The sequence below is a fragment of the Rhinopithecus bieti genome, unplaced genomic scaffold (assembly GCF_001698545.2).
Source record: "Rhinopithecus bieti isolate Rb0 unplaced genomic scaffold, ASM169854v2 scaffold_759, whole genome shotgun sequence".
Taxonomy (NCBI): Eukaryota; Metazoa; Chordata; class Mammalia; order Primates; family Cercopithecidae; genus Rhinopithecus; species Rhinopithecus bieti.
The window spans coordinates 1,064,002-1,085,633 of NW_016803631.1; the positions used below are offsets into that span (position 1 = coordinate 1,064,002).

Consider the following 21,632-nt stretch of genomic DNA (forward strand, 5'->3'; position numbering starts at 1 on the left):
AAAAGAATATACAAGATAAAATGGAACATCACATTGTACTGGAAAATAACAAACTGCTGAAAATGATGGGAACATATCAAAAGGACATAGAAGCCATTTTGATGGGGCTCCATATGGTCAAATCTGGAAGAATTAGAGCATCACAGGCACAAATGATAGTAACAGATCTTAACTCAGTGAATAAAATGCAAATCCATGATTTCATACTTACATAGTAAACAAGTAAATAAATGTTTATCTAGGATAGGGAGTCATGCTCTTTTAATAGTACAATCTAACTTAGAAATATAGAAGGGATAACAGAGAATAACCAATGGATGCTAAAAGTAATGGGTGAAAGTTTGATGAGTAAGAAGTTTACAAACTTTCAAGTATCTCCCCATAAACTATTATCTATGAAGGGAAACAGCAACTTTATAGTGGAGAAACCTGGTAGATACCACCTTAACAAGAAATCAAAATTAGTACCACTAAAATTAGGACAATACATGATCATGTACCTTCTGATAAGATAAACTTAGAAGACATTACCTTGTTTCTGTGGTATTCCTGCCAAAATGCTTAATTCACTCTCATCATGAGGAAATATCAGACAAACTCAGCTGAGGTACAGTTAACAATATAATTGGCTGTACTCTAAAAATATGAAGGTTAAAAACTAAATGCTGGGCCAGGCACAGTAGTTTATGCCTGTAATCTCAGCACTCTGGGAGGCCTAGGTGGGCGGATCACATGAGGTCAGGAGTTCAAGGCCAGCCTGGTCAACATGGCAAAACACCATCTCTACTAAAAATACAAAAATTAGCTGGGTGTGGTGGTGCATCCTGGTAATCCTAGCTACTCAGGAGGCTGAGGCAGGAGAATTGCTTGAACCCAGGAGGCAAAATCTGCAGTTAGCTGAGATCATGCCACTGTACTCCAGCCTGGGCAACAGAGCAAGACTCCATCTAAAAAAAATGCGGAAGAACTGCCCCCAATTAAAGGAGATTAAGAAAAAAATGAAAACTAAAAGCAATGCAAGATCCTGGATTTGATTCTCTTCTGGGAATAGACAATAAAAATGACATTACTGGGACATATCTAGAAACTTAATATGGTATGTGAAGTAGAAAATAGTCCTGAATCAGTGTTGAATTTCTTTATTATAATAAATACAGTATGCTTATGATGTAAAAAAAAGTTCTTCTTAGGAAACATACACTGAAAGAGTAAGACTAATTTTCAGTTCTTAAATTTGTTATATTATTTTTCCAAGTTCAGAGCAAAATCCTTAGTCACTCATATTTTATCAAAAGTCCAATATCACAACATATCCAAAGGGGAACAAGACTGGATTTCAGAGGTTCTTACAAGAATTCTATTCCAGCAAAAAATTCTTAAACTGAAATGTGAGATATGCAATTTACCTCTAAAACATAGACTCAAATGGCAAGTAATACAACTTAAGCTCTAAGGATCTCACAGGCTAATATAAACAAACTGGCTCAATTAATCCTAAATAATAATGTACAACAGGTCACACTGCAATTGGTAGACCATTCTCCATCAGCCCTTCACTGTACTGCACAGTCCTTTTAGTGAAGACATTTACAGTTAAGTATGTTTGTATAAAGAGACATCCCAGTATAGTAAAGCTTAGGGGCATCTCCCTACTTTGAGACATTTCAGGGTAGTAGAGATAAAAAAAAAAAAAAAAAAACCTCTCCTCTTCCCCAGAGAATATTTGCTTATGTTCCAGAGTAAAGATAAATGGGCAGTTCACCAGCAGACCTATGTAAGATGTGAGGTTTTAAAACTTGGAGTTCCTCTTTTATTATGCACCCAGGTGCACATGCAAGTACCATCTGCCATTTACCATGTTCCCCTGTGGGCTCAGGGAACTGATGCAAGATCTTGCACTAAGCTGCTGTGTTTGCTGTCACTAATAAACTGTCTGTGTTCTGACCAAGAGGACTATTTTCTGTCTATATATATATATATAAAATATTGTCACAGACAAATTTACTATTTTCCAAGAGGGAAACAACTTAGACCCTTCACAGTTTCTGACTTAATATTTGCCCCTTGATATGTTCTTCAAAAGAGTAAACAATTAATAGTGAATGGAATAGTAAGGTTACTGAGTTAACTAAAGCTGACGACATTAATCCTTGAAAATTATTTTCCTGGTTAGAGTTAGGCTAACCAGGATTTTGAACATCAAGTGGTTTCCAAATATTTCTTATAATAATCATGATTGTCTTATGCTTTTTCCTCCCTTAATGTCTAACGTCCAGATACTTAAATGCTGCTACATAGGCATTGCTATACAACTAATACTGTGTTCTATAAAGAGACAGAGGCCCTCATGGTCAGTCAGTTTGGGGGCTGAGTTTGACCAAAAGGGTGAAATTGAGAAATTATAACAAGAAGAATGATAAAGACCTGGCGTAATTCAGACGGACATACTACTAAATGATAATGACATAAATAATACAGAAAATGTCTTCCATATATGTGTGACAAACTGAACAGCTAAAGCCTCTTGGAAAACCTAGAAATAAATAAGTTTAGTTGACAATTCATAGAGCTGCCCAAAAGCAAATACCCTGACTGGTCTTTTGGCTGGTTGCTAACTCATTAGCGTCTCACAACGAAAAAAAATAGAAAATTCATTGTTTAGAAAGTGGCCGTGGTTTTTCTCTCTCTGCTTTTCCCTTTTTATTATATATAAATGCTTTGTTTGCATTCATTAGATGAAATCAATCGATTATTGGTTTAATGTGTATTCAAGTAAATAATATCATAATCATTAATATATATCTTTCAGTTATTCTTTTTTTAAAATTATACTTTAAGTTCTGGGATACATGTACAGAACATGCAGGTTTGTTAAATAGGTATACATGTGCCATGGGGGTTTGCTGCACCCATCAACCCATTATCTACATTAGGTACTTCTCCTAATGCTATCTCTCCCCTAGCACCCCACCCCCGACAGGCCCAGTGTGTGATGTTCCCCTCCCTGTGTCCACGTGTTCTCATTGTTCAACTCCCGCTTATGAGTGGGAACATGTGGTGTTTGGTTTTCTGTTCCTATGTTAGTTTGCTGAGAATGGTTTCCAGCTTCATCCATGTCCCTGCAAAGGACATGAACTCATACCTTTTCATGGCTGCATAGTATTCCATGTGGATATGTGCCATATTTTCTTTATCCAGTCTATCATTGGTGGGCATTTCGGTTGGTTCCAGGTCTTTGCTATTGTGAACAGTGCTGCAATAAACATATGTGTGCATGTGTCTTTATAGTAGAACGATTTATAATCCTTTGGGTATATATCTAGTAATGGGATTACTGGGTCAAATAATATTTCTGGTTTCAGATCCTTGAGGAATCACCACACTGTCTTACACAATGGTTGAACTAATTTATACTGCCACCAACAGTATAAAAGCATTCCTATTTCTCCACATCCTCTCCAGCATCTATTGTTTCCTGACTTTTTAATAATCACAATTTGTGATTCTAAAATCACAAAGATAATATCTCATTGTGATTTTAATTTGCACTTCTTTAATGACCAGTGATGATGAGCTTTTTTTCATACATTTGTTGGCTGCATAAATGTCTTCTTTTGAGAAGTGCCTGTTCATATCCTTTGCCTACTTTTTGATGGGGTTGTTTTTTCTTGTAAATTTGTTTAAGTTCCTTGTAGATTCCAGATATTAGACTTTTGTCAGATGGATAGATTGCAAAAATTTTCGCCCATTGTGTAGGCTGCCTGTTCACTCTGATGATAGTTTTCTTTTGCTGTGCAGAAGCTTCAGTTTAATTAGATCCCATTTGTCAATTTTGGCTTTTGTTACCATTGCTTTTGGTGATTTAGTCATGAAGTCTTTGCCCATGCCTATGTCCTGAATGGTATTGCCTAGGTTTTCTTCCAGGGTTTTTATAGTTTCAGGTCTTATGTTTAAGTCTTTAATCCATCTTGCTTTAATTTTTGTATAAGGTCTAAGGAAGGGGTCCAATTTCAGTTTTCTGCATATGGCTAGGTAGATTTCCCAACACCATTTATTAAATAGGGAATCCTTTCACCATTGCTTGTTTTTGTCAGGTTTGTCAAAGATCAGATGGTTGTAGATGTGTGGTGTCATTTCTGAGGACTCGGTTCTGTTCCATTGGTTGATATATCTGTTTTAGTACCAGTATCATGCTGTTTTGGTTAATGTAGCCTTGTAGTATAGTTTGAAGTCAGGTAGCATGATGCCTTCAGCTTTGTTCTTTCTGCTTAGAATTGCCTTAACTATACGGACTCTCTTTTGGTTCCATATGAAATTTAAAGTAGTTTTTTCTAATTCTGTGAAGAAAGTCAATGTTAGCTTGACAGGGATAGCACTGAATCTATGAGCATGGAATGTTTTTCCATTTGTTTGTGTCCTCTCTTATTTCCTTGAGCAGTGATTTGTAGTTCTCCTTGAAGAGGTCCTTCACATCCCTTGTAAGTGGTACTCCTAGGTATTTTATTCTCTTTGCAGCAACTGAATGAGAGTTCACTCTGTTTGTCTGTTATTGTTGCATAGGAATGCTAGTGATTTTTTCACATTGATTTTGTATCCTGCCACTTTGTTGAAGTTGCTTATCAGCTTAAGGAGATTTGGGGCTGAGACGATGACGTTTTCCAAATATACAATCATGTAATCTGCAAATAGAGACAATTTGACTTCCTCCCTTCTTATTTGAATACCTTTATTTCTTTCTCTTGCCTGATAGCCCTGGACAGAACTTCCAGTATTATGTTGAACAGGAGTGGTGAGAGACTGCATCCTTATTTTGTGCCAGTTTTCAAAGGGAATGCTTCCAGCTTTTGCCTATTGAGTATAATATTGGCTGTGAGTTTGTTGTAAATAGCTCTTATTATTTTGAGATACGTTCCATCACTACCTAGTTTATTGAGAGTGTTTTAGCATGAGAGGGTGTTGAATTTTATCAAAGGTCTTTTCTACATCTATTGAGATAATCATGTGGTTGTTGTCATTGGTTCTGTCTATGTGATGGATTACGCTTATTGATTTGTGTATGTTGAAGCAACCTTGCATTACAGGTATGAAGCTGACTTGATTGTGGTGGATAAGCTTTTTGATGTGCTGCTGGATTTGGTTTGCCAGTATTTTACTGAGGATTTTTGCATCGATGTTCATCAGGGATATTGGCCTGAAATTTTCTTTTTTTGTTGTGTCTCGCCAGGTTTTGGTATCAGGGTGATGCTGGCCACATACAATGAGTTAGGGAGGAGTCTCTCTTTTTCTGTTGTTTGGAATAGTTTCAGAAGAAATGGTACCAGCTCCTCTTTCTACCTCTGGTAGAATTTGGCTGTGAATCCGTCTGCTCCTGGACATATTTTGGTTGGTAGGCTATTAATTACTGTCTCAATTTTAGAACTTGTTATTGGTCTGTTCAGGGATTCGACTTTTCCTGGTTTAGTCTTGCAAGGGTATATGAGTCCAAGAATTTATCCATTTCTTCTAGACTTTCTAGTTTATTTGCATAGAGGTATTTATAGTATTCTCTGATAGTAGTTTGTATTTCAGTGGGATTAGTGGTGATATCCCCTTTATCTTTTTTTTTTTTTTTTTTTTTTNGGCTGTGAATCCGTCTGCTCCTGGACATATTTTGGTTGGTAGGCTATTAATTACTGTCTCAATTTTAGAACTTGTTATTGGTCTGTTCAGGGATTCGACTTTTTCCTGGTTTAGTCTTGCAAGGGTATATGAGTCCAAGAATTTATCCATTTCTTCTAGACTTTCTAGTTTATTTGCATAGAGGTATTTATAGTATTCTCTGATAGTAGTTTGTATTTCAGTGGGATTAGTGGTGATATCCCCTTTTTTTTTTTTTTTTTTTTTTTTTTTTTGAGGCGGAGTCTCGCTCTGTCGCCCGGACTGGAGTGCAGTGGCCGGATCTCAGCTCACTGCAAGCTCCGCCTCCCGGGTTTATGCCATTCTCCTGCCTCAGCCTCCCCAGTAGCTGGGACTACAGGCGCCCGCCCCCTCGCCCGGCTAGTTTTTTTTTTTTTTGTATTTTTAGTAGAGACGGGGTTTCACCGTGTCAGCCAGGATGGTCTCGATCTCCTGACCTCGTGATCTGCCCGTCTCGGCCTCCCAAAGTGCTGGGATTACAGGCTTGAGCCACCGCGCCCGGCCCCCTTTATCATTTTTTATCGTGTCTGTTTGATTCTTCTCTCTTTTCTTCTTTATTAGTCTGGCTAGTGGTCTGACTATTTTGTTAATCTTTTCAAAAAACCAGCTCCTGGATTCATTGATTATTCGAAGGGTTTTTCATGTCTCTATCTCCTTCAGTGTTGCTCTGATTTTAGTTATTTCTTTTCTTCTGCTAGATTTTGAATATTTTTGCTCTTGCTTCTCTAGTTCATTTTATTGTGATGTTAGGGTGTCAATTTTAGATCTTTCCCGCTTTCTCCTGTAGGCATTTAATGCTGTAAATGTCCCTCTAAACACTGCTTTAGCTGTATCCCAGAGATTTTGGTACATTGTGTCTATGTTCTCATTGGTTTCAAATAACTTATTTATTTCTGCGTTAATTTCATTACTTACCCAGTAGTCTTAGAGGAAAAGGTTGTGCAGTTTCCATGCAGTTGTGTGGTTTTGAATGATTTTCTCAATCCTGAGTTCTAATTTGATTGCACTGTGGTCTGAGAGACTGTTTATTATGATTTCCGTTCTTTTGCATTTGCTGAGGAGTGTTTTATTTCCAGTTATGTGGTCAATTTTAGAATAAGTGCATTGTGGTGCTGAGAAGAATGTATATTCTGTTGCTGTGGGGTGGAGAGTTCTGTAGATGTCTGTTAGGTCCACTTGTTCCAGAGCTGAGTTCAAGTCCAGAATATCCTTGTTAATTTTCTGTCTCGTTGATCTGTCTGATATTGACAGTGGGTTGTTAAAGTCTCCTACTATTATTGCGTGGGAGTCTAAGTTTCTTTGTCTGTCTCTAAGAACTTGCTTTATGAATCTGGGTGCTTCCGCATTGGGTGCATATATATATTAAGATAGTTAGCTCTTCTTGTTGCATTGATCCCTTTACTATTATGTAATGCCCTTGTTTGTCTTCTTTTGTTTGTCTTTTTTGATCTTTGGTTGTTTAAAGTCTGTTTTATCAGAGACTAGGATTGCAATCCTTTTTTTTTTCCTTTTTTTCTTTCCATTTTCTTTGTAAACATTCCTCCATTCCTTTATTTTGAGCCTATGTGTGTCTTTGCACATACGATGGGTCTCCTGAATATAGCACACCAATGGGTCTCAACTCTTTATCCAATTTGCCAGTCTGTGTCTTTCAATTGGGGCATTTAGCCCATTTACATTTAAGGTTAATATTGTTATGTGTAAATTTGATCCTGTCATTATGATGCTAGTTGGTTATTCTGCCCATTAGTTGATGCAGTTTCTTCTTAGTGTCAATGGTCTTTACAATTTGGTATGTTTTTGCAGTGGCTAGTACCAGTTTTTTCTTTCCAAAACTCCATGGGAGATTTATGGGACTTACTTTGGAGTTATTACCCCCTTTTTTCCCTAATTCTTCCTTTAGAATGGGTATGTTTACTTCGTGCTGATCTCACCACTGTATTTTGGAAACATATAACTTGCTTGATTTCTTAAGCTCACAGTTAGAGGAGAATCTGCCTCAGCTTTCTTCAGGAGCTCTTGTAAAGCAGGCCTGGTGGGGACAAAATCTCTCAGTATTTGTTTGTCTGTAAAGGATTTTATTTCTCATTTGCTTATGAAGCTGAGTTTGGCTGGATATGAAATTCTGAGTTCAAAATTCTTTTCTTTAAGAGTGTTGAATATTGGCCCCTACACTCTTCTGGCTTGTAAGGTTTCTGCCGAGAGATGCTGTGTTAGTCTGATGGGCTTTCCTTTGTGGGTAACCCAACATTTCTCTCTGGCTGCCCTTAACATGTTTTCCTTCATTTCAACCTTGATGAATCTGTTGATTGTGTGTCTTGTGGTTGCTTTCTCGAGGAGTATCTTTGTGATATTCTCTCTATTTCCTGAATTTTAATGTTGCCTGTCTTGCTAGGTTGGGGAAGTTCTCCTGGATAATATCCTGAAGAGTGTTTTCCATCTTGCTTCCCTTCTTCCCATCACTTTCAGGTACACCAATCAAACATAGGTTTGGTCTTTTCACATAGTCCCATATTACTTGGAGGCATTATTCATTCATTTTCATTCTTTTTGCTCTAATCCTGTCTTCACACTTTATTTCATTAAGTTGATCTTCAATCTCTGATATCCTTTCTTCTGCTTGATTGATTTGGCTATTTATACTTGTGTATGCTTCATGTACTGTGTTTTTCAGCTCCATCAAGTTATTTATCTTCTTCTCTAAACTGGTTATTCTAGTTAGTGTTCCTTTAACCTTTTTTCAAGGTTCTTAGCTTCTTTGCATTGGGTTACAACATGTTTCTTTATTTTAGCTCAAAGGAGTTTGTTATTACCCACCTTCTGAAGCCTACTTCTGTCAATTTGCCAAACTCATTCTCCACTCAGTTTTGTTCCACTGCTGGCGAGGAGTTGTGATCATTTGGAGGAGAAGAGGCTTTCTGGTTTTTGGAATTTTCATAGTTTTGCGCTGGTTTTCCTCATGTTCGTGGATTTATCTACCACTGGTCTTTGATGTTGGTGACCTTCAGATGGGGTTTTTGTGTGAATGTCCTTTTCGTTGATGTTGATGTTATTCCTTTCTGTTTGTTAGTTTTCCTTTTAACAGTCAGGTCCCTCTGCTGCAGGTCTGCTGGAGTTTGCTGGGGGGTCCACTCCAGACCCTGTTGCCTGGGTATCACTAGCGGAGGCTGCAGAACAGCAAAGATTGCTGCCCGTTCCTTCCTTGGAAGCTTTGTCCCAGAGGGACAGCTGCCAGATGCCAGTTGGAGCTCTCCTGTACGAGGTGTCTGCCGACCCATGCGGGCTAGTATCTCCCAGTTAAGAGGTACGTGGGTCAAGGATTCACTTGAGGAGGCAGTCTGTCCCTTAGTGGAGCTCAAACGCTGTGCTGGGAGATCCACTTTTCTCTTCAGAGTCAGCAGGCAGGAACGTTTAACTCTGCTGAAACTGCGCCCACAGCCTCCTCTTCCCCCAGGTGCTCTGTCCCAGGGAGATGGGAGTTTTATGGGACTTACTTTGGAGCTATTACCCCTTTTTTGTTTCCTAATTCTTCCTTTCAGAATGGGTATGTTTACCTTGTACTGATCCCACTGTTGTATTCTGGAAGCATATAACTTGTTTGATTTCATAAACTCACAGTTGGAGAAGAATCTGCCTCAGAATGAATCATGATTCTCACCCATATATGATTCAGGCGACTTTGTTTTTTTTTTTTTTTTTTTTTTTGAGATGGAGTTTCGTTCTGTCACCTAGGCTGGAGTGCTATGGTGCAATCTCAACTCACTGCAACCTCTCTCTCCTGGATTCAAGCGATTCTCAGTATCTCTATTAGCAGGGTTTACAGGCACATGCCACCACGCACAGCTAATTTTTACTATTTTAGTAGAGATGGGGTTTCACCATGTTGGCCAGGCTGGTCTTGAACTCCTGACCTCAGGTGATCCACCTGCCCTGGCCTCCCAAAGTGCTGAGATTACAGGTGTGAGCCACTACATCCAGCCCAGATGATATTTTGATGAGACTTTGAACATGAAATTTTTGAGTTAATGCTAAAATGTTTTAAGACTTTTTGGAGCTATTAGAATCAAATAAATGTATTTTAAATATGAGAAGGACACAAAGTTTGGGAAGCAGGTTCACAATGTTATGGTCTGAATTTTTGTGTTTCCCCAAATTCAGACCATCTAATCCCCAAGGTGATGGTACTAAGAGTTGGGGCCTTGGGAAGGTAATTAGGTCTTTGGGAGGTCTCCATCATCATTAATGGAATTCATTTTCTCATAAAAGAAGTCTGAGGGAATTTGTTCACTCCTTCTACCAAGTGCAAACAAAGCTAGAAGGTGCTCTCTTTGAAGCAGAGAGCAAAGCAGAGAGCTAAACACTCAATCTCCTGAGACCTTGATTTTGGACTTTCCAGTCTCCAGAACTGTGAGCAATAAATCCTGGTTTTTACAAATTACCCATTTGTAAGATATCTTTTTAAGCAGCCCAAATAGACTAAGACACTTATCTTGTTTTTTCCTCAAAGACAAAGCTTCTAACATTTCACCATAGAGCATATTTGCTAAAATGTATCAGATTAAGAAAACTCCTTCCATTTTAGTTATTAGTTTCTTTTGAAGTCATAAATGGATATTTAATCTTATCAGATGTTTCTGTTTTTTGCATTCCTGATCATCCTATAGTTTTTCTACTTTATTCATTAATGTGATGAATTACACTGATTCATTTAAAATGTTTAAAAACCTTGAATTCCTGGTGTAAACCAAACTTGGTTATGATATGTTACCTTTTTAAATTGCTAGATTATCTATATTTTGGTTGGGATTTTAAAACTATGTTCATAAATGATATAGACTTACAACTTTCTCTTTTTGTAATGCCGTTTTCAAGTTTTTGCATCAAGTTTTGTTGGCCTCATAAAATGAGATGAACATGATTTCATCGTTAATAATTCTCAGGAATATTTAATGTAATACTTGTACAATTTCTTTCTTTAAAACTTGGTGGAATTTACTCTAGTAGCCACATGAGCTAGGATTTTGGCAGTGGAGGCGCTCTATGAGATAGATGTCCAAGCTGTTATTTTCAAACAAGTGTAAGTTATTCAGAAGTTCTGTAACAACTTTCACCTCCACAGTTCCCTTATGAGGGAAATGTATTTTTTATCTGACCTATTCTAACAACCTTCAGCTTCTGAACCAGGTGATACATATTTATAGTCTCTGAATTCTGAAGTCCCCTTGTCTTTACAGGTCAATTTCTAGAGAAGGGAACTCAGAAGATGGCTTGAGCTCAACTATCTTTCATGGTAATTACTTGGGCTAGAGAATAATCGTATATTCTTACCATATCAAATAATGAAACAATAAGCTGTCCCACAGTCCATTCCTCCTCTCCCATCATCCATCAACTGTTGTTGCCAGCTTTCCCATCAAATAATATTCTAGTCAAGAAGCAAGCACTAGGTTCACATATATCCTCCACACCCCCCTGAAGAAAACTCCAGGTACTCAAAGTTAAGACTTTTTTCCATGGACTCCTTACTGATGGTTTCAAGGCATTCTCTTGGAGCTTATAAGACTCAGCTTAGGAAGTACAGAAATAAAAGTGAAATATATAAGGTAATGTATTATTTGATAAAAGTTGATTCCAAATAAGCACAGAAAGATGAACTATGCAGGAAATGGTATTGGCACAATTCTTACTCATCAGGAAAAATATAGTTTAATACTTATTTCATATCTTATACTTAAAAAATTCCAGATAGATTAAAGCTTTAAACATCTAAAAGAAACAAAACCATATTAGAGAGAACATAATTTTTTTGTTTTATTACATTTTATTCTTATCTTGAAGTGAGGAAGGACTTTTAAATAAGACAGAAATTCAGAGCCATAAAAGATAACAAAAAATAGAATTGCAAAAAATTCTTTAAAGTAGAAACCATCTTAAACAAAGTCATAAAGCAAACAAAAGCATGGAAGATCACTGCAAATTACACTATAGAGAAAGCTAACTTCCCTAATATGTAAACAGTTTTCACAAATCTCTATGAAGGCCAACAACTTTACAGACAAATGGACAAAGAATAGAAACAGAATGTCACAAAACAGGAAAAGATGTTCAATTTCACTTAAGATATAAGAAAATTTTACTGATATTATAATAACACACTACTCTTTACTTAACAAACTGACCAGGATGGAAAGTTTGATTATACATTGTTGTAGGAAAGGTTGTAGGAAAGTAGACATTTTAAACATTGCTGTTGGGAGTATAGTTTGACACAACCTCTATGGAGGGCTACAACCTAGAAATAAGGATTAACTGAAATTAAATTAGACTTTAATGGGAATAAAACCCAACTTTCAAAGACCTGATGTCTGCTTGAATTATGTTGTTCTCACCCTTCAGTAGTTTTTTAACCTAGACTGCCAGAGGAAATGCAGATACTTTCTGGAGGAAAATATCATCTAGAACTTCAAATTATAATGTTCATTTCTCAATTTATAAAAAACAGAAACAACTAAGAAAAAAACCATACAAACTGGCATACATGAACATAATATAATGTGACCCAAAACTAAGAAATGTAATAGACTGGATACCAAATATGGAAATATCAAACACATATTTAAAGTAACACAATTTAAAGTCATACATTCAGTATGTTTAAAGAAATAAAGAAAAGAGTGATAATTTAGGAAGAGAACAGGATGTTTTAAAATAATCAAATGTAAGGTCTAGAACTGAAAAATAATACCATCAGATTAGACGCAATTGAAGAGGGAGTTAGTGAACTCGAAAGGATAAGTCAAAAGAAAGGATCCAAAATGAAATGTGAAGAGAAAAAAAAGACAGAATATAAAAACAAACAATAAAGTATAAGTGTAATAAAATCCTAACAATCTCCTACTAACATCAAAATTGGGAACACAATCACAGGTTTGACTTCAAGAAAGAACAAAAAACCACAATGTGAATTTAAATTATTATTCTTATATATTGTTTAATTTAATAAAAATCCAGGTGAGGGATCTTTTCATTTTTAGGACTTGAGCAGGGAACATCTAAAAAATCAAACATATTAGCTAAAGAATACATATCAGAAAAAAGTTTAATTACTTACATTCCATATGCTGAGCTTACAGCAAGACTAGTAATCTGTTGTGGAGGTTCACCATCCACCCACACCAATTGAATAACAAGTTCTGCTTGATATCCTGGAGGCATTCGCACTGGCCGTGTCTTAACACTTTAAGAGCAAAAACAATCCTATTATACACAGTTTAAATAAACATGGTCAAAGTTATCTTGAGAATTTATATAGAATCATGCTACAGAAGTATACAACACCAGGCATTGCAGGCAGCATGCAGATGGACGGTGCCTTCTAGCTTTCTCAAAATGCACTGAGTCCTGTATGATTACTTAGTTATTTCTTTATGTGGCTTTTCACTCAGTTAGGTCGACAACTTCAACTGGCCTTTATCACTTCAAGTTTTTATTTTGAGAATATTATTTTAAGTTATTTTATTATGTAATTATTTTCTAATGTAATATATGTTACATATATATCAGTTATAAAGCATAACAATAAAACAAATGACCATTAACCTACCCTCCAGTATAAGAGTTCAATATATCTAGCATCTGGATTCTTATTTTCCTTTAAATCTAATATCCTTCTCTCATACTTCCCAACCAACCAATTATCAAATACTGTTGATGCTACTTTCAAAAAATATATCCATGAGCTAAAATTTTATGATGATGTTTCCTCTTTGTAGATTTTCCTCCCAGTAATATTTGCTCATATTTCCTTCTTTTTATGTACTTCAAAAGAAAAGTTTTGAGAGGACAATCAATGATCACAAAAGGATAGCATCTGCTAATTGTATGAATTTTGCTCCTAAAATCTTATCTCTAAATTTTCCATAAGCATATTTGTAAGAAATGGGAAAACTAGCTGTCTAAAGTTTTTTGAGTGGCAAATGTAGATATGCAGCTCAAAGAAATTCCCTGCTTAGGCTTAATTCTCCAGTTGGCTAATACTAGAAATATTTGGTTTGATGGTATAGAAGCAGTAAGTAGTAATTTATACTCTACTACTAAAATCATAAAACAATAAAATATTACTATGGGCTTGTTAACTTTAGGTTTTATTGAACATGATGCAAATCTTTGTTTAGTTTATTAATAAATAACAGTTTTAAAAAAGAAAGATTATGCAATATACTAGCAATCATGAGAGAAATCCTTTTTTCTAATATAGAACTCTTGTAGTAGATAGTAAACCTGGTTTTCTTTTGGTTCCAAGAAAGCTAAATAAATTACATAAACATACTTTTAAAAATTATCATTATTGTTTTTTTGGAGACAGGGTCTTACTGTCACCCAGGCTGGAGTGCAGTGGCAGGACCACAGCTCACTGCAACCTTAAACTCCTGGGCTAAAGTGATTCTCCCGCCTCAGCTTCCCTAGTAGCTGGGACTACAGGCGTGTACTATCACACCCAGCTAATTTTTAAACTTTTTGTAGATACAAGGTCTTGCTATGTTGCCCAGGCTGGTCTCGAGCTCCTAGCGTCAAGCATTCCTCCTACTTCAGCCTCCCAAAGTGTTGGGAATACAGGCGTGAGCCATCACACCCCATAAACATACTTTTTCAATTGGAAAGTACCAAGCAAGTGGCCAAATTTCACTCCCTGCCAAACTTCCTATTCTATCAAAGCCATGTTTTCTTTAGAGTCCTTCTGGGAAGGAAACATATAAATATAAGTAAATGAAGGATGAAAATATTATGCCCTCTTCACGGATGTTCAAAAAGAAGACCAGAGTAACCCCTGAAGAATTGTAGATCACTTGTCAACAACTTGATAATTAGAGAAAATTAATTTTATTTGTCACAATTTCAAAGACATATGATTCATATATAAAACCTTAAAAATTTGGTAGAAACTCTTACTTGAGGCATGGGATACTGTCCTTTGTTACTCCTTCACTGGCAACAGTGTTAGTGCTCCCAGAAAGACTCCCTGAAGAAGGAAGCTGGGCTGAGAGATCTGGAAACGGAGGACTTGTTTCTGGTTCAGGGGTAATAATATCTTCAACATCATACTGAAGTCGTACCTCTAATGACTTAAAAAAATCAGGTTTAAATTTAATCTAAGCCACAATAATAATCATCATTTTAATTTAATCTAAGTCATAATAAATGATCACATTAAAATACCTGATAACTTTTTAGGAATCATTCACACAGTTTTTTTCAAATTAAGTTCAATACTATTTATAGTAAAGTTGAGCAGTATCTCATACTAAATCAAATAGTTAATTATATGGAATATTCAATGGCAATCACAAAAAATGTAAATTTTAAACTTCAGAATTAAAAGAAAATAACTCAGTGAAGATAAAGTTTTATATAATAACTATATTTTACGATACAGTATAAATTACAATTTGATACGTGATAAAATAAAATGAGAAGTTGGTTATGGTTATTCCAATGAAAGAAATTAAACTTTTTTCATATACACACACAAACATGTATGTGTGTGTGTAGTGTGTATGTTTGTGTGTGTATAAAAAAATTACTTGTTTAAAGTATTTAGTATAAAAAACTTTCATTGCATTTTTAACTTTGCATTAATTCACTAAAGACTTTCCAAAAGAAATTCCATATTTTTGGTTGGTTGTTCCATTACCTTGGCTTTTGTTTAATTTAATTAGTTTGATCAGAATTACTTGATAAAAAGGGCATATAATAATTTCTACAGGAATAAAAAGGTGACCTAAAAACCTTTTTTAAAAACTAAAAAAAGTTTTAAAAAACTAATACTTTAATGAATGCATAAAATAAGCATTAATGATTTAATTAGAGGCTGATTTTTATAACCACATATTTGGGCTTATAATGTAAAGTGGAGGGGCATTTTTGAGATTGAAAAGCAATTACTTTCAAAATGTCCATTAATGGGACTATTACCAAAATTATTGTCATCAATTATTTTAAAACTATAGAAAAACCTCTGGTGGTGACAATACAGTTACCAATTATTGAGTGCTCACTAAAGTAAGGACACTATTATAATGTCTTTATACAATCCTCACAAGAACCCTATGAAATTGGTATCTGTATTTCAAGTTTATTTTTATTTTCCATTTTCCCATTTTATTTACACAGGGAATTGTACACGTGATGAAACTGAATCATAGCTACATTTTACTGCTCACTTACGACTTGCTCAGAGTCACACAGATATTTAATGGGAAAGCCAGAATTAAAACCTAGGTTTATCTAACTCCAAAGCCTTGGCTTTTAGCTACTATATAATAAAAGGGTGATATTAATTTTAGCTGTTGAGGTAAAAACACTTACACACAGGCCTATAGTAAATAATCTTTATATTCTGGTAAAAGGGACAAGGTAGATAAGGACAATTGTTCATAGGTGGCTTCATTTAGAATTAATTTATCCCATAAAATCATTATTCTTTTGAATAAGTGGAGTATTTCATTGATTTAAAAATTACGATTAGGTAAGGTTGCCCCATAATTAGATCCATCCCATAAAAATGTTGCTACATAGAAAATCATCAAAATAACCTTATTGTAGCTGAGAAATAATCATGTATGGCAAACAGTTGATGAGAAAATACAAATCAGATAAACTTAAAAATTAATAAAAGTATAGAACAAAGAAAACCTGCATTAATTTGATTTTTATACAAAATAAATCAATAACTACAGGTATAAAACCTATACATTATATTAGTATATATAGAAGAATATATAGGTATATATTCCACAATATATACACATTTCACACCATCATGTTGTAGAGTTGACTTATTTTGGCCAGGTAGCTGTGACTCACATAAAATCAAAGAGAAAAATGAGAAAATTGTGACATGTTTAATTTGTAACAAGATTAACTTAAAATAGTAAGCTTGTTTTGACATTGAAAAAAATACTAAGGTTTGATAGAGAATTGTTTTGGCCTTTTAAGCCAAACCATTTATTAATACGTTATAGTAAGTAACAATAATAATTTAAAATGCTACAAATGGTATTACTGACCACATAGTGCACACTTCATGGAAACTATACCAAGTAGTAGTCAAATCTATGATAATAGATTTCATTTAATAACTGTAAAAGTGAAAGTTAAATTTTAAATAACTTACCACTATTTCTGTTGTAATTTCATGTCTGCTGAATTTATAAATTATGACATATGCAGAGACTCCTGATACACAGAATATTCTGCTCTCTGGACACCAGTAAATCATCTGAATGGCAAATGGGTCTTCCTCTACAATTTCACATGTTTGTTTTCCTTCTCCGACCTTCTGTTTTCAAACACTTTTGAAGTTTTAGCTTGTACAGCATCTGCAGAGTTACTATAAGACATCGAAGCACAGTTATCTTCTTATTTAAACTTAATTCTTAGATGTTATTAAAGCTTTACCAATATATTTGCTAAACCGCAAAAGTAAACCTAAGTAGACAAAGTGAATTACATTTATCTAGTAAGCATTTAATGCCACGCTTTCATATAGTACAGTAGCTAGAGGGAGACTACAGGGAAAAAATAAACATTTCTTGAATATATACTACATATCAAAGAATATATAGTTGCTTTCTTGAGTCATTCTCAGAAAAGTCTCATGAAGGAAGTATTTTGATCATTATTTATTGATGAAAATATTGAGGCTCAGAAAGTCTAAAATGGGAATACTGAAAATAATTCTTCCCTAGCGGAGACTCCTCAATTCTTTATCTCAGTTTTCCCCTTTCATTGCTAGATGAGAGGGTGATGGTATTCCTAGAGGGTTTACTCCTCTCAACAAATTTTTAGACACTCCTTGAGATAAGAAACATAGTAATTTACCAGTTAGCAATACTGGGAGTCCAAGAATCTGTAACTATTTAAGAAGGGATATTTTCTGAGCGGCTCTGTGTCAAGAAAGGGTCAGATATACTCTCCTAACTTGTGTTTGTGAACTGTTTTGAAGAATATTTGGGGGAATATTTTTCCATTGGAGACCACATGATAATAACTCTATAAAAGAACTATGATTCTACAAAGGATCCTTGAGTAAAGTTTTAAATATGAGTCCTGTGAAAAGTGCATCACCTGAATCTAATAATGAAAAACATTAGTCAAAACCAGACTGAAGGAGATTCTATAAAATAATTGGCCTGAACTCCTCAAAAATGTCAATATCATGAAATGAAGACTCAGGAACTTTTCCAGATTTTTAAAAATTCAGAACATACAATGCCTAAATGCAAAATAATCCTGGATTTTTTTGTTGTAAAGAATATTAATTTGCGGCTGGGCGTGGTGGCTCACGCCTGTAATCCCAGCACTTTGGCAGGCCGAGGCGGGCGGATCACCAAGTCAGGAGATCGAGGCCATCCCGGCTAATGCGGTGAAACCCCGTCTCTACTAAAAATACAAAAAAAAAAAAAAAAAAAATTAGCCGGGCATGGTGGTGGGCGCCTGTGGTCCCACCTACTTTAGTTGGGAGGTTGAGGCAGGTGAATGGCGGGAACCCAACGGGCGGAGCTTGCAGTGAGCCAAGATTGCGCCACTGCACTTCAGCCTGGGCGACACAGCGAGACTCTGTCTAATAAATAAATAAATAAATAAATATATATATATATATATACACACACATATATATACACACACATATACATACATATATATACACACATATATATATACATACATATATATGTGTGTGTGTGTATTTGCAAAAGCTGAATAAAATCCGGAGATTAGACAATAGTGTTGTGTCAGTGTTAATCTACTGGTTTTGATGACTAAAGTCTGGTTATATAAGCGAATGTTTGTAGGAAATACACACTGAAGTATTTAGGGGTATGTAATGTGTCTCCAACTTACTCTCAAATGGATAAGAAAAAAAGCTATATGTATATATGTACATGTGTGTGAGAGAAAAATGTGTGGAGGAAAGAGAGAAAGAGTAAGAGAGAGAGCCGGGGAGAGGGAAGGAATATTAGGAGAATCTGGTTGAGCGGTATAAAACATTTCATAGTACTTTTTTTTTGCAATTTTTTGTAAGCTTGAAATATGTCAAGCTAAAATAGATTTTTTTAAAAAATGGGCAAAGGATTATATTGGGTGCTATAGCCTGGCTTCTGAGGTCAAGATATCATTTCTATGATTATTTATGTTACATGACAACAGTAAAATGATATTGCAGACATCATTAAGGTCCCTCATTAGTTGACTTCGAGTTAATCAACAAAGAGCTTATTCTTAACAAGTCAAACCTAATCAGATCGCCCCCTTAAAAGAGGGACTGAGGCCCTCCCTGAAGGTAAAGAGACACACTCTCTTGCTAGCTTTGAAGTAGTAAGCTACCATGAGCTCTGAATGTGCAAGAAAATGAAGTCTGCGAACAATTACATAAGCTTGGAAGAGAACCTTGAGTCTCATGAAACCGCAACCCCAGCCAACACCTTGATTACGGTCTTGTGAGACCCCGAGCAAAGGACCTAGCTAAGGTATAATCAAATTCCTAACACACAGAAACAGTGAGATGATAAATGGGCATTGTTTTAAGTTGTTAAATTGTGGTAATTTATTACTCAGCAATAGAAAACTAAGATACATAATAATATAAACTCAGTTATTCAAATTCATTTTGCTCTCTGTATTAGACAGTGTTTCACAAAGTTAGCAAACTGAGTGATTTTTTTTAGACATCCATTAAGTTGGAGATTAACCTTGATTACAGTAAAAATATTAAACATGCTGCAATCATTTGCAATTTATATTCTAAATGTGATAAAATATTTATTTAAAAACTACCTTCTCAAAATATTACTATGCATGCTTAATGGTGTTATTCACTCTAATAATTAAAGTGTTAAAGCGTTCTCTACATTTAATTTAATTTAATTAATTTATTTATTTATTTTATTTATTATTTTGTTTGGAGACAGAGTCTTGCTCTGTCACCCGGGCTGGAGTGCAGTGGTGCGATCTCGGCTCAGTGCAACCTCTGCCTCCTGGGTTCCAGCAATTCTCCTGCCTCAGCCTCCTGAGTAGCTGGGACTACAGGTGCATGCCGCCACACCCGGCTAATTTATATATATATTTTTTCTTTTAGTAGAGACGGGATTTCACTGTGTTGCCCAGGCTGGTTTCGAGCTCCTGAGCTCAGGCAATCCGCCTGCCTAGGCCTCCCAAGATGCTAGGATTACAGATGTGAGTCACCGCGCCGGGTCCTCCACATTTTAAAAGCCAAAAAGTGACTTTGAGGTGTTGGGAAAGGAGCATTGGCATCACTATGCAATGAATTTTGTTCCAGGAACAAACTCAAGTTTGCATGAAAAGATTCATCAACAGAAAGTCTGTTGCCCTTTGAAGTTTCTCTTTAGGCACTTGCTTTTTATTATGTGAAATCAGAAGGGGACTTTAGAATGCATGAGTTTAGATCTTTTAATCCTTTTCTCTTGCTGATTGTTTGCTTGTTCAAGGGACTCTACCTTGTGGGCTAAGAATATTGTCAATATTCAACCTTCTTCCTCTGCTTGTGTGTTTATTGTAGTCTTCCTCAGAAGCTATTCATTTCTACAGCTTCAAACATCACTTTTATGCTGCTTCTTCATTGGTTTCCATTTCTGACTTTTCTCCCTATCTGCTGGATATTTTTACTTGAATTTTCTGGTTTTACTAAAAAATTCAAAGCTCTCTTATATTCCTTCTTTCCAAAAGAGTTACCTACATCTTCCTGGTTACTCATATGCAGAAACTTAAGAGTCACTGTTAACTTGTTCTTCACTCCTATTCCTGTCAAAAGTTAACTATCTTCCAAAACTCACACTAAATGTTAACTCCATCAAAATACCTTTCCTGGATCTACCAGTTCTCAATAAGACTCTCTCATTTCTGATCTAAATAATCTGCATTTAGAGTTCTTATATTGTTTTCCCTATAGTTATATATGTGCATTTCTTTACCTTTTCTAATGACCACAATTTTTCTGAAGGGTATATGTGAGTATAATGAAGTCTTAAGTATCTTTGCATGTCCTTCAACATTGAGCAGAGTACCTTATTTATTCTCTAAGTTACATAATTCTCAAGAATTTAAAAAGAGTTGTTACAGTTATCAAATCATTTGATCTTTGAAGGATGTGGTAGATGAGTGGGGAAGAAAAGAGAAGACTGGAGGGATATAAGCACTTGGCGAAGACCACACAGGTAGGGCGTGAAGGAAATTCCTCGAACAGAGTTAATCTGACAAAGTTTGGTACTTTTTCTGATGTATCATGCCTCCTGTGGATATAACAGGTTGCTGACAAAGAGTGACTTAGTCTTGTTTACCTTATATTACAGAAGAGAAGTAAAGTAGAGATAATACTTTCAACTGATCTAACAATGTAGTTAATGGATTTTTGTAACACAGCCACATATGTATGCTAAAAATATATCTGAAATTTTAATTGCCCAAACTAAAAAGTGGTAGTTGGCTATAAGTAAATACTAACCAATTGGTTTCTGTTGTACAGAAACTTGAAACTTACTTGCAGAAGCATCCCAAAATTTTATTGATCCATCTGCATGACTAGATGAGAAATAAATTAGCATTAATTAAAGTATACTAAATAAAAATCATCATCACTCCAAATGTACAGACACTTGAGCTACTGTTGATACAATTTTGATTCAAAAATACCACGTTAATGAAAACTAATGTGTGCTAAACCATTTCTAAGCTTAAAACAATGGTTCATTTCTTAAACAATATACTAAAATCTAAAGATTAGAAAAAGAACAATAATTCCTTAGACTTTATTGTAAAAAGATTATATGTGTAATGGAGAGCAATGAAAAATGGCCTGTGGAAAGTGAACAACATATTTTCATGTAAAATTATTTATATTCAATAAAATGATAATTTTGATATTAATATAAATATGAATT

At 35.3% G+C, this 21,632-nt stretch overlaps 1 protein-coding gene across 1 annotated transcript in view; it reads right to left on the minus strand.

Moving 5' to 3' along the window:
* The window catches only part of STXBP5L (syntaxin binding protein 5L), a 461,665-nt gene that overhangs the window by 144,309 nt on the left and 295,724 nt on the right, over positions 1 to 21,632 (minus strand). The window contains 5 exon segments of the mRNA XM_017891231.1: positions 12,788 to 12,913; positions 14,626 to 14,798; positions 16,850 to 17,021; positions 17,023 to 17,065; positions 21,233 to 21,273. Coding sequence (XP_017746720.1) covers positions 12,788 to 12,913; positions 14,626 to 14,798; positions 16,850 to 17,021; positions 17,023 to 17,065; positions 21,233 to 21,273 — 555 coding nt within the window.